The sequence below is a fragment of the Rutilus rutilus genome (genome assembly GCF_951802725.1).
Source record: "Rutilus rutilus genome assembly, chromosome: 16".
Lineage (NCBI taxonomy): Eukaryota > Metazoa > Chordata > Actinopteri > Cypriniformes > Leuciscidae > Rutilus > Rutilus rutilus.
The window spans coordinates 12068996-12083377 of NC_140224.1; the positions used below are offsets into that span (position 1 = coordinate 12068996).

At 39.4% G+C, this 14382-nt stretch overlaps 1 protein-coding gene across 4 annotated transcripts in view; it reads left to right on the forward strand.

Moving 5' to 3' along the window:
• Window positions 1–639: 639 nt before the first annotated feature.
• LOC311306233 (alanine aminotransferase 2-like) overlaps window positions 640–14382 on the forward strand; it is a 46539-nt gene continuing 32796 nt past the window's right edge. For 2 of the 4 annotated variants that reach the window (XR_014630156.1, XM_084434519.1), the window contains exon 1: window positions 3913–4068. Coding sequence is in view for 1 of the 4 variants with exons in the window: in XM_084434521.1 (XP_084290647.1) it covers window positions 3931–4068 (138 nt within the window). In the remaining 3 variants the exon portion in view is untranslated. Of the gene's footprint in view, window positions 726–3888; window positions 4069–14382 lie in introns of those variants that run through there. The other 2 variants (XM_084434521.1, XM_084434522.1) reach the window with 2 other exon arrangements.

Consider the following 14382-nt stretch of genomic DNA (forward strand, 5'->3'; position numbering starts at 1 on the left):
ATTTTTGACCACACACAATACAGGACCTTTTTGAATCACGTCCAAGATTGTTTTGTTTACTTGGCAAGTGCCACAAAAACCACCAAGATTCTTACCATTCTGATGAAGTAAAAATAATAATAATAATAATATCGAAAAATTCAAAAAGTTATTTTTTTAAATGACCGAACAGTACCAGAGGGTTAACAAACAAAGTAAACAAATCCTTGACTCAACACTCTCTTCTTCCATGTCCAACACATGACCATCAGATGTAATGAAGCAAATGTTGGTTGCTGTGTGTTATCTTTAGAAAGTGGTCCCTGTGTTTTAATGGCTCATGTTTGAGCAACAGCTGTTGAAAAAGACAACCCATAATGGTGTATGGGACAGTATATGTTTATGCTGATGGACTGCAGCATTTGTACATTTTGTCAGAGTGCAGCACGTTCTTTCAACCAAATGTCATCTGGGTAAACACCACATGTCTACAAAGATCGAATGTCACTAACCCATGAGAAGGTACAATCCAAAGAGGCCAATGTCCACTTGGAAATGTCTTGGAAACTTTCCTTGAATAGAATGGAATGAGAGGGGTGGGCAGAAAAAAAGATCTGATGTCATATATGAACGCAAGGTCTTCACATTGTGGAGCTGTCATTCAAACTTTACACAAGAAGAGAGGGAACAAGAGTGGATTAAATAACTGGAAGACAGAGATTAAGAAGCAAAGGGTATCAAATAAGGTACTGTGCATTTTCTTTATATGTGCTTCAACCATGAATTGTTTGGACCTCAGTTTTCAAGGCTAATGTCATTATACAGAAGTGGCCAAAAGTGATGTGGGGAATATATTTGTTTTTAATGACCAAGTTCAATTAAACCAACCAATTATATATATTACATATTTTAAATGTGAGGGAAGAACAGAACACTAAACTTGGTTAAGGTATTTATCTGACAAAATTATTTGGCAAAAAAGGCAAATTACAGAAACAGGTTTTATTTTACTATGAAAAAACAAATGTCTTAAAAACCTATATTGACTCCAACATAATCAGTTATTAATATTTCGTTGGTTTCTCTCTTGTTTGACAGCCTGGCCAAAAATTAAATACACATAATTGGCATGATTCACTGCATTATCACAAATAAAACAATTGACTCCAAACACAACTACGCAATATGCTCACAAAATCTATCACAAATATTTGAAAAAAGGTTGAAGATGTACATTTTCTTAGGCTGGAAATCAAGGGGGTGAAAACTTTTTGAATTGGAAGATTAGGTTAAAATGTACTTATTTTGTCTGCTGGGAAACAAGCCAGTATCTTCTGTATCTCCGGAAGGGCAGTACTAAATATTATCTTGAAGAAAAATCTACTCATCTATATCCTGTTCAAAAGTTTTCGCTCCCCGGCTCTTAATGCATTGTGTTTCCTTCTGGAGCATCAGTTTATGTTTGAACCTTTTGTAATAGTTGTGAATGAGTCCCTCAATTGTCCTCGGTGTGAAATGATCTCAAAATCATACAGTCACTGCTGGAAAGTGTTCAACTATTCAAAAGATGATGGAAAAAAAAAGAATTTGCAGGACCTGGAGGATTTTTCTGAAGAATGTTGGAACAAACAAGACAAACAAGGGACTCATGTACAACCATCAAAAAAAAAAAAAAAAAAAAAAACAGCCGTGGATCATCCAGGAAACGGCACACAATATTAAGAATCAATTGTACAGTTTTGAACGGGGTCATTTTTATAAATTCAACTTTTATTTTGTGTTGTTGACTATATATTAACATCTTTTATGTAAAATATCTTATTTAATAAACAAAAAAATAACATGCATTTTGTTAAAATAATTAACATTTTGATACAATGTATATATTGTAACATTATTGTTTGCTAGACGTTAGTGGAACATCCAAATAGTTAATGTGATGATGTGGTTCCTGTGTCAACTTGAGGGGAACTGACTTAATATACATCCATTAAAGTCATTTTTACTCCAACTGTTTAAAAGTTATTACGCAGAAATGGCTTGGAAAAGAGAATTTAATTCTTGCATGTTTCTAGCATGTCATGGATTGAATGGCAGAGAATTCTTCCAATATTGAAAAAATACTCTAAGAGAACACAACCTCAACAGTTAAAGGTTGTAGCAACAAAGATTTTACTGTATAACAGAATATAATGAGAAACACCACTGAAATTCCCCCCCTATATCCCGTACATGTTTTCGAAGTATACCAGCAATATGAGACATGGTTATATTAACACTCTGACAGTATGTCATCAGTACAGTCACAGACATAATATTGAAAACAATGCTTCACAAAAAAAATTATAATAATAATAATATGGGTTTTTGGTTAAAAGTCTGAAATAAAGTTCTGATAAGTTCAAGATATTTTCACATTTCATTATACAACATAAAATACAACCCTACTCTGGTCATTTAAAGCTTTTACGTGTATTGAAAAAAGGCTCTTGCTAACAAATGACTGTGGGGTTTTGAGGACATTAGATTTTATAATGCTGAACAGCATAACACATACTCACAAGTCCACTTTTAAAGCCTTGTTTTGTTTATACTTGTTTTCTTGCAAACCATTTTAACTCAACCTTTCTAACTTAGATTTATCAGTTTATTAGCATTTTCTGATGGTAGTGCTTTCAAATTGTAGTGCTATAAATTCTGGAATAGCCAATTTGTCTTATTTTCTTACAAGAAAATCACATGCAAGTCCATCACTTGCAGGAACTTAAAATGTATTAACATCTTCTGCCTGCAACCGCTATCATAAAAATTTTTTCGCTACCCAGCTCCTCCTCTTGTCATGACGCAATCCACACATTACCTATATTATTGCAAATATCACACAACATTTTAATTTTTTTTAATTTTGTCTAGCTAGGTTTTGTGGTAACAATGTGAAGAGTTTTGAAAATATGCACTCTATAGAGAAAATCATGCAACGAACTGTAAATGTAAAAAATAAAATAATATTAATCTTGTCCTATAATTCACGGCACAAAACACAATGTGTTTTCAAATCATGTTCATGTTCAGCCTGGCCATGTTGACATCTGCTAATTTGGCTAGCTTCTACCAGTTATTTTCTACAGGAGTGGATTAGCATATTTATTGTGCTGTCCTAACCATTAACAATATAGTTAGCTGGATTTTAGTATTTGCATTTAGGATTGATCTGGCTTTCCACAACCAGTTCTGAACCACTTACCTGTTTTGTGAGAGTATGATGATCTGGCTGATTTTTATACAAAACAGTTAAAACAAAAAGTCATTTTAGTAAATCTGAAAGTAAATTCAGGTTGATTGGACCACTTTTACCAGTAATCTCAATAGCAAAAACTGTCCCAAATAACCTGAATTCACCCTAGTTTGTTTGTGTTCCTGTAGCTAAAACAGTAGAGCAACAGTTTGTCGAACAGTTTTGTCAAAGCTACACAACCACAGATCTCCACAATGAATGGTGAGGCTTTTTAGTCGGGTATAATTTGCTATAGGCTATCTGACCCAAAAACAAGTAGCCTATGTGAGCATTTTTCCTAAATATCTGCAAAGATATTATGGTAGCCCATTTTATGCTTTGGTAGCCTATACAGTCCAAAAAGTACATACAACACCTTTAAAGCTAGGGTAGGCAATGTTTTTCAAAAACACTTTTTGTTATACTGGTTGAAAAAATCTTCACATCCTGAAAGCAATTAATAATAGAAGTGGTTTAAATATTTAAAAATGTTACATTTTCTGTGTAAGTCTCAGAAACATATGTCTCGTGGTCAAAACTTTATTTTTATTTTATTTATTTTTTATCATTGTGCATGACGTCCCTGATTATTGCCGTCATATTTGAGTATTGCACGTACGTTCTGTTATCTGCAGGTCACACCAGAAAGTATCTGAAGCGGAATACACGGAGATACTATGACTGAAAACGGCTGTGAGCACCGTGAGAGGGTACTGACGATGGACACGATGAACCCGAACATTAAACGCGTGGAATACGCTGTTCGGGGTCCCATTGTACAGAGAGCAGTTCAGATCGAAAGAGAACTCAAGATGGTGAGTGTCAGTTCATCTACTCATAAAATTAATAAAATTTTATAGGATGTTCAAACCTATGCCTATGTTTTCTTCTTACGGTCACAAACAGCCATGCAATGCAATCAGATCGAAATTGTATATTTTAAAGTCGCTTTTAAAAGTGGACGCGCCGTCTAAATACAGCATATGCACACCATATTCTACTGTTTATTTTTCAAATGGTATGAAAATGCTATGATGGCATATAGGCTACAAGCGATTCACTCAGTAGCTGACCTCATTGTTGCAGGTTTAGTTATCATAACAAAAATAATAGTTAGATTATTTTAATCAATTTTGGATTAGTGTTAACAGTAAGCATGTCTGAATCCGAGAACATCCTGAAAGAATAAAATGCAGCCTGAATGAGCTGAAATAAATAAATAAATTTTCTACTAATGACTTGTAGATTTGTAGTCACTAAATAAAACTGTTACTTTTTATGTTTCTAATACCTATTAGTTAAAGTGAAACATTAACTAATACCCTGTCTACACCGGTGTTATGACAAATCGGTTTCTTCCTCGAAATCGGGTCTCCCCAAACAGTCAGTTAAAGATTATCTTAAGTATATGAATGATATTAATTTAAAATACACATAGCTTACTATATAATGCGTACGAAAACACATTAGTGCATAATAAAACCAATTGAACGTAATTTCTTACACTTGATTAACTGTTAAAGGGGTGGTCACTATTTAACTTTAGTTAGTGTGTATGTTGCTGTTTGAGCATAAACAACATCTGCAAAGTTAGGACGCTCAATGTTCAAAGCAAAGGGAGATCTTTTATTTTACAGAAATCACTTTTTAAAGGACTACAACAAACGGCTGGTAGGTACTACAATGAGCTTCTTCACGGGTTAGTGACATCACTAACCCTAAAATTTACATAAAACCCGACTCCGGGAACGTGATTTATAGATTATCATGACAGAATATGCTAATCAATGACTAGAAGAATTATCAGCTACATAAATTCATCAACTAACCATTCAGAAATATCCTGTTGCATTCTACATGTTGTCACTTCTTCTTCTTGAGTCTCTCCATCTTTGTCCAAGAATATAAAAGGCTAAAAGTTTTCAAAATTTTCAGTGCATGTCTATGTGAGGTAATCGCTAATACACACACTCTTGAAGCTCCACCCTCTGTGCCAGGAGTAGCAGCTCATTTGCATTTCAAGGGATACTTCAGGATTTAGCATTAAGCTTTGTATTAGTACACTGAAAAAAATGATTTTTGCTGCTTGTTCAAATTGCTTGATTAAAATGAGCTTAAGCAACACAATTGCTTTACATTTTGTCCAAACTTAATTTGATTGTGTTCAATCTGCTTAAATATAGGTAAAATTTAAGTTTACTTAATCCATTTGTGTTGGATTAAATGAATGATTTGTGTTGCATTACCTGAAACTGGGCGGTGCTTGTTAGTTCCCAGCATGCTTTGCATATGGCTGAATTAAGAGAGAATAAATGTTAAAATTAAGTGTTATTTTATGTGTTTTTGAGAAAATTAGAAAAGGGGAAGACTTGATAGTGTGTAATTGTGTTTAATGTTCAATTACATTCAAATTATTAGAACCATTTAAATTACAGAGGGTTACCATTGTGGAGAAGAGTGGAGCATTTGGTTAGGTTGTGGACTGATTCAGCAACAGTAATAGTAAATGCATTGGCTGAAAGAGTGTGTAAACTTAGCATTTAAGATTGGTTCATGCACTGAAAAGATTTATCAATTTATATTTAATATAATTTACTTTGTTACTTTGATTGAACATGAATAGTCTGTGTGCGTCTGTGTTGTTTGAATGTGAATAGTCTGTGTTGTCTAAACGTGAATAATCTGTGTTGATGGAACACAATTGTGTAAGTGGCTACCAAAGCAAACAATTTGTGTGCAACCAATGTCCACTATTCAATTGAGAAAATCGTCATTTTGCGTCATCTGAGGATTTTTTGGCCAAAGGCTAAAGACTACAGCCAGTAGTAGGGGCTGTCCTGCATGTTTTCAACCCGCCCATAGAGGGTGGGATCTCACTCACAGAATGTACACATAGTGTCTGCCATCTTTTTTTGGAAGCTAAGCTAGCAGGCTCTTGTTCTGTGGAGAAAGCTGAGAAGTAGGAGAAAGCTGAGTAGTAGGGGTTATCAACCTCTTTTTCCCGGACATGTACGGCTGTCGAGATCGTGATTCGGCTTTTGCTTTCTGCAGTCGCCATTCATTGTTTACATGCACACCTTTTGTTTCAATCTAACTGAATTCATTCCGAATGGTGAATCTGAATGTAGTGTTTACATGAATGCTAAACAAGTGATCGTTTGATGTGCGTTTTAACATTGCTAAGAAAATTCCCGCTCCTCCGTGAGAGATACGAGACCGGTGCGTCTCACAGGTGTCGCTCATCAGTAATCACGCCACCGGCCTCTCATCCCATCGTTCTCCCACGGCCCTTAGTCTCGTCCTGCTCGCCACAGTAAACATAATGAATGGCGACTGTAGAACGCAAAAGCCGAATCCTGGACATTTTGGGAGATCTCGAAATCCCGGGCAGACTCGTCACGGAGACTCACTAATAGCCTAGCCTTTTTGTTTAACTGCGCTCTCTTACCGGTAGGCGTGGCTTGGGAGTGGCCTCCAAGGGCAGCGAAGCAAGTGCATTCTGGGAGTTGTTGTCTTTCATTCACATAAGCCAAAAATACATTTTCTGGCTTTTCTCAGTCTAGAAAGCTCCAAATTCTAAAATAATTTCACATTTCTTCTACATAAATGACCCATTTTAAATGCACATTCATCTTTCCAGAGGTGAAAAACTGTGAATTTTTTCTCACCCACAAAAAGTGACAATTTTAACATGCTATAAAAAATTATCTGTGGGGTATTTTGAGCTAAAACTTCACATACACACTCTGGGGACATCAGAGACTTATTTTACATCTTGTGAAAATGGAATTATATGACCCCTTTAAGTATTAAATAATAATATTAATAGCCTATCAAGTGAATAACTGAACATCATTAATTTTTTTATTTAATATTTGGACATTTAACACTTAATTTAACTCAGAATTTAACACCCAGTTTGTCACTACACACAAGTGTCGTGATGCAACACACAATAAACTGATGCCTCGTTCTGTTTCTGACATACTCCAAAGCGCCTGCACTACTTTTTTACATGAAGAACAAATGGATTTGCAATGCTACTTTGCGTCCAGTGTAGACATCCTCAAGCTGTTGCGGCAAGGTGTGACTCGACAATGGTTGTGTCCGGTTTTGACACGGTTTTGCATACTATATGCAGCATATTAAGTAATATTGCAATGATGTTCGAATGCATCAAGTAATATATCAATGATGTTCGCATTGGTTGGGGGGTGGGGTTTGTGAGTGAAATTAGATAAACGTAGGGGGGCGCATTGGTTGAAAACCCCTGCTCTTAAACCCTCCTTTCCGAGAGCCTACTCTGCTCTGATTGGCCAGATGGCCCAGTCTCTTGTGATTGGCCTAGCAATCCACCTTATTTTTCAACTGGAAGAAAGGTGTTTCCTGTGAATGTGCGAGACTTCTGATTTATTAGCCGCTATAGGGAAATAACAATATGTGACCCCGCCTGAGAAACCCCGGCTAAAGTCGCATAATCTAATTATGAGATTAAGAGAGTCAAAGTAGTCATAGCCATAAAAATTACAAAAAGAAGTAATTTGTGTTTATTGCTGTAAATGATAGGTTATACCAAGGGCTTGAGATAAAAAAATTATTTATAACATGATACATACAGAAATTAAGGATTTTATTGACTACGTTTTATTATTTAGAAAAAAATACCAGAAGTAATATTTAAATTGCCAAGGCTTAAACTTTTGTGAAGATGCAGAGCTTGCCCGTAAACTGTCCCTAGCCTCGTTTACGTTTGTTCAAGTTCATGCATTGTTAGAATGAATAAAAATGTTACCGACCAACTGGCGAGTGATACCGGTTAATATACTCGCCAACGTCGTTTTTTACTCGAATTTGGCAATTTGCAAGTGTTAATTTTAGGCCTGCATACAAGTATTAAAAATGCAGAAGCACTAGAAGTGTCACAAACTGCTCTAACATGGTTGAGGATCCACATGCAGCTTTATAGGGTAGTCTAGAATCGTAATCCAAAAACAGGCAAATGGTCAAAACACAGGGCAGATAATCCAAATAAACAACCAGTCAGAAAACACAGTCAAACAGGGAAATCCAGGAAACAGGCAGAAGACATCATAAAGAAAAATTGAAAACACAGGGCTTATATAGTCAGGGCTTAACAAGCTAATGACACACAACTGAACCTAATAACAACATAATGAGTCCAGGCAATGGATTATGGAAAATTAGTTTATGATGATTTAAAATGGTAATGGCAGCATACCTACTATATGTTTTTATGTTTACATTATATATTACATTGCTTAGAAAGCTAGACATTTGTGTGATATTCCTGCAGTGTTCTAGAAAATAAATGGTAGTTTATCTTTGTTTGTTGGCTGTCTGCTGTCAGACAGTTTCTCACAAATGACAATCTCTTATCTGCTGCAAGCACATGTTCTATGCATGACTCCTCCTGCTTCTTACATATTATATTTTTTTTTAAATAACTTATCTTAATATTAAGTTAATATTTTAATAATATATTTTATGAAAGATATGGAACAATCATAATGCCTTGATACACATCACATTTTATGGTTAAAGTATTTGGGGGGTATGACTTTTTTTAAAGACTACACCACTGCCCAGTGCATTATGGGTGTCAAAGTTTTCCTACCTATTTGGAAAAAGGGAAGACAACAGTGTTCTCAAGTCAGGTAGCACAGATATTAAAATGTTGTATTGAAAGCCCAGTTTGCCAGCAGTCTATTAAATTAGAACGAGACAGCGTAAAAGGCTAGGGTATACATTTCCCTCGTTCCGCTCCGTCTCGTGCACAGGCATGTCTACACGAATGAGCGCGGATGGACGAGTTTGACGCATGCGCAGTACAATTGCTTTTTTTTTACTCTACAATATGACAAAAGGTAGCACTGAGTCGTGTCATTTAGAAGGCATTCGCTCGGAATGATAGAAGAAGAAAAGTAGCAGATATGTCATTGCTTGCAAAGTTTAGAACAAGAACCAAAACAAAAACAATGGAATATCATTATATGCTGCTTTGTTTACTGTTCTTGGAACAACATGTTGTTTTGTATCCCTTTTTGCCTGGTTCAGACTACACAATAGTTTTGTCCATTACAATAGTCAATATGTCAGATTGTGCCAGTTTGGTTCAAGAACTTTATAAAGTTAATCAATTATGAAATTAGTTTAATACAGCTATAAAGCAGCTCTGCAGAAAACAGCGTCATCATTTAACACTATTTAGTTTGTTTACTTTTCATCCAATAGTGTCAGTGCAGTCAAGTCAATAATATTGCTGAATATTAAGTGTCCCTAACAAAGCGAGCCAAAGGTGACAGTGTCAAGGAATCCAAACTCCATCAGGTGACAGAGATGGAGAAAAAAAACCTTGGGAGAAAACAGGCTCAGTTGGGGGACCATTCCTCCTCTGGCCAAATGAACGAACATGGTGTGATTATGATGTTATGCTGCATCACAAGTCAGATTGTGGATTTATGTCATTCAGAATATTGACATAATATTTTTATTTGGCATCTGTCACGATTCATGTCTGTGTTCCCCTGTCTCATTCTATGTTTAGCAGTTCCCCGTTATGTTGATTAGTCTTCCCAGGTGTTTTTTTATTAGCCACGCCCCCTTGTTATCTTGTTTAGCTTGTCTGTTTGTGTATTTAAGCCCTGTGTCTTGTTTCAGTCTTTGTGAGTTCTTAATGTTGTATGTTGGCTGTTCCTGTATCTCTGTTTGAGTTTATTATCGTTTAAGTTTGTTTAATAAAACCTGCTGCAATTGGATCCTGCTTCTGCATCTGCTTCAGCTGTCAGCGTAACAGAAGAACTCACCATTTATGGATCCAGCAGTACGCGTCCTTCAAGATGTTTTGGGATCGGCTCACGGCGATAGTGAAGGAAAGCCACAATCTGTTTGAGTTTACTGAGAAATTTTGTGAGCTAGCTACAAACTGTGATCTGAGTGATGAAACTTTAAAAACAGGTTATATAATCGGAGCCGGATGCGTCGATCCTCGACCACTCCCCGATCTCTCGGGGCTGGACTGGAGAGAAGCAATTGCCATCTGCTGGGAGAGTTTTACTCCCAAGTATGCTCTACATTCACCCAGCCCAGCCAAACCTGCTCACACTGTCAGCCCAGGCAAACCCACATTACCACTCCCTGCTGAGCACCATATCCGTTTCGGACCAGTGGCTGAGATCACATGGCCCAGAGCACGAAAACTTATTTCAAACAGTGCTGATCTGGTGTCTAAAGTGTTTGACCCCGCTTGGATATCCGTCCGGGGAGCTCGCAGGTCTGCTCCACGTTCCACCAAAACCATCGAACCAGTATTTGCCCAGTCGAGCCTGCACTTCACGTCAGTCCCGCCGAGCCAGAGCTTCACGTCAGTCCCGCCGAGCCAGAGCTTCACGTCAGTCCCGCCGAGCCAGAGCTTCACGTCAGTCCCGCCGAGCCAGAGCTTCACGTCAGTCCCGCCGAGCCAGAGCTTCACGTCAGTCCCGCCGAGCCAGAGCTTCACGTCAGTCCCGCCGAGCCAGAGCTTCACGTCAGTCCCGCCGAGCCAGAGCTTCACGTCAGTCCCGCCGAGCCAGAGCTTCACGTCAGTCCCGCCGAGCCAGAGCTTCACGTCAGTCCCGCCGAGCCAGAGCTTCACGTCAGGCCCGCCGAGCCAGAGCTTCACGTCACGCCCGCCGACCCGGTGTCTCTGGACAAGATGGCCGTCGCCGAGCCAGTGTCTCCGGACAAGATGGCCGCCGCCGAGCCAGTGTCTCTGGACAAGATGGCCACAGACGCCGAGCCAGAGTCTGTGATGGTCCTGTCCAGCTCAGAGCCCTCTTCGCCGCTGGTCCTGTCCAGCTCAGAGCCCTCTTTGCCGCTGGTCCTGCCCAGCTCAGAGCCCTCTTCGCCGCTGGTCCTGCCCAGCTCAAAGCCCTCTTCATCACTGGTCCTGTCCAGTCCTGACCTGCCCTCGTCGCTGGCCTCGTCCAGCCCTGACCCGCCGTGGCCACCCGAAGGGTCCTCTCCGCCGTGGCCACCCGAAGGGTCCTCTCCGCCGTGGCCACCCGAAGGGCCCTCACCGCCATGGACACCCGAAGGGTCTTCTCCGCCTTGGCCACCCGAAGGGTCCTCTCTGCCGTGGTCACCTCCTCAGCCTGCTTCACCATGGTCACCTCCTCAGCCTGCTTCACCATGGTCACCTCCTCAGCCTGCTTCACCATGGCCACCTCCTCAGCCTGCTTCACCATGGCCACCTCCTCAGCCTGCTTCACCATGGCCGCCTGAAGGGTCGTCTCCGCCCTGGCCGCCAGATGGACTGTCGTCTCCGCCCTGGCCGCCTGAAGGGTCATCTCCGCCCTGGCCGCCTGAATGGTCATCTTCGCCTGCACTGCCTGCTCCGCCCTGGTCGCCTGCACTGCCTGCTCCGCCCTGGTCGCCTGCACTGCCTGCTCCGCCCTGGTCGCCTGCACTGCCTGCTCCGCCCTGGTCGCCTGCACTGCCTGCTCCGCCCTGGTCGCCTGCACTGCCTGCTCCGCCCTGGTCGCCTGCACTGCCTGCTCCGCCCTGGTCGCCTGCACAGCCTGATCCGCCCTGGTCGCCTGCACAGCCTGATCCGCCTTGGCCTCCCGTCTTGCCGCAGTCTCCAGGTCCTCTTCCACTCCACGGGCCTGGCCCTCCATCCCACCCCCGGGTCCGCCTCCGCTCCACCACCCTCCTGAACTATTGTTTTGTTTTGATGGGCGTCGGGAGCCGCCCATAGAGGGGGGGCTATGTCACGATTCATGTCTGTGTTCCCCTGTCTCATTCTATGTTTAGCAGTTCCCCGTTATGTTGATTAGTCTTCCCAGGTGTTTTTCATTAGCCACGCCCCCTTGTTATCTTGTTTAGCTTGTCTGTCTGTGTATTTAAGCCCTGTGTCTTGTTTCAGTCTTTGTGAGTTCTTAATGTTGTATGTTGGCTGTTCCTCTATCTCTGTCTGAGTTTATTATCGTTTAAGTTTGTTTAATAAAACCTGCTGCAATTGGATCCTGCATCTGCTTCAGCTGTCAGCGTAACAGAATCATATTTTTGACATATAAGGGAGATTCGATATTGGTCTGTTGTTGACTAATTCTCTAGGATTAAGTTATGGTTTTAATGAGAGGCTTAATAACAGCCAGCTTGAAAGATTTTGGGACATATCCTTATGATAATTATAAATTAATGATATTAAAAATCGGATCTACGACTTCCAGAAGCATCTCTTTCATTTGCTTGGTAGGTATTGGGTCTAACATGCGTTTTGTTTACAGTGGTGTGCAAGTTACAAACTGTAATACGTTATAGATTACTTGTTACTGTTATTTAAAAGTAATTCTTTACCTTACAATATTACTGTCTCAGAATTGTAATGCATTACATTACTCCTGTATTACTTTTGAGTTACTTTCACCAAAATAACTACAGAAGTAGAACTTAACATTCTAAAATGTACTACAGAGCATTTTACATCCAATAGAAGGCGATATGATGTAGCATAATGACTGTGGGCTATCCAGGCTACTAACAATATAGCATATAATTGGCAAAGTGAAGGCTCAAGACAATGCAAGAAAGGATGACAGACAGAATCACAAACGATCCAAGTCTGTTAAAAGTATGGTAAAAGTAAAGTGATTATCTGGGAATAGCTTGGGTCTATTCATATTAGACACAACAGAACTGTATGTAAACTCCAATGCCATGACAAGATGCACATTTGTTATTTTCTTATTGTTGCCATTATTTTATTCTCTTTGAATTCAAGAGGTTCATAACACAAAACTGTCATGCACAAAGTGTGCATGATGAGCATAGCTTATGCTTTCTAGGGAAGTATAAAGTGTAATTGGAGGACCAACCCTCAGCCTCAGTCATTTTAGTCCATAGAAATGAACATATAGGCTAAACATAGCCTAACTGCTTAGAAAGAAAACACAGAACAAATAGAGTAATGCGCATACGTCCATCTCGCGAATGGACAGTCTTCTTCTGCCATCTTCACTCATTAGCCGCTTTTCCACTGGCCAGCGCGAGCACGAGGCCGAAATCATACCTCACGCACTCCTGTTAAACCCGCCCTAAACACGCCTTCACTGGACTATGTCACACAATACAAAGGTACACCAGAAAGAGGGAGATGAATGAAATAAATCGCTATATAAATATCAGAACAGAAGCTGTCATTTAGTCTTTATTTACAAACTTGGACACCACACGCGGCTATTTACTGACCACGAACAGATAATAACTTACTGGCTTTTTTTTTTTTGCCTTTTTTTTTTTACAATTAAATTTTGGGCTAAAAGTGTGTTGTATCGCAAGCGTTACTGAACATGTACCAAGTAAAATATTACTGAAAATTGATAAGTAATGCCTTACACTACTGCGTTACAGCAAAAAGTAATACGTTACTGTAATGCATTACTTTTGTAATGCGTTACTCTCAACACTGGTTGTTTATTTAGATGATTTTATTAGTTTAGGCAATTATTCTTCTTCTATTGAAGAGGATGAATAGAATTGTTTCTCAGGGGGTCTATAGTGCACTGTCTGATGCAATAGCAGATGGTTGCATGGTTATAATTATCTCTCTGATAGTGTCAATTTTGTAAGTAAAGCAATTCAACAAAGTCACTACTGCTGTGCTGCTGGGAAATGTCTGAAACTGTTGATGTTTTTTTTCTTGTTAATTTAGCTACTGTGTCTAAAGTGCTAGAAAAGAGAGAGCTCTCCATAGTTTCTGTTGCAACATCAAGTTCTTCTAAGTTATCTTATATGTTGAGGAGTAGAGACAATTCAGGAAGATTGTTAACAAAGCAATCTTGATCCCATATGATAGTTCTACCATATTTGTAACAAGGAGCTGATTTTGGAGCCTTGGTTAAATTGAGTATGCTGTGTTTCGCGAAGTTCGCTGCTTTAGTTGTTGTGGTGTTGATTATTGTGCAGACTGATCAGATGCATTTTAAATAATTGCAATAATCTTAAAAAAAGAAAAAAAAAATTTAACACACACACACACACACACAAAAAAATTCACTGTTTTTGCCTCTGAGTAGTTGATATACTGGACCACCTGTCAAAAAATGATTGATTGACAGGTGCCACGCCCC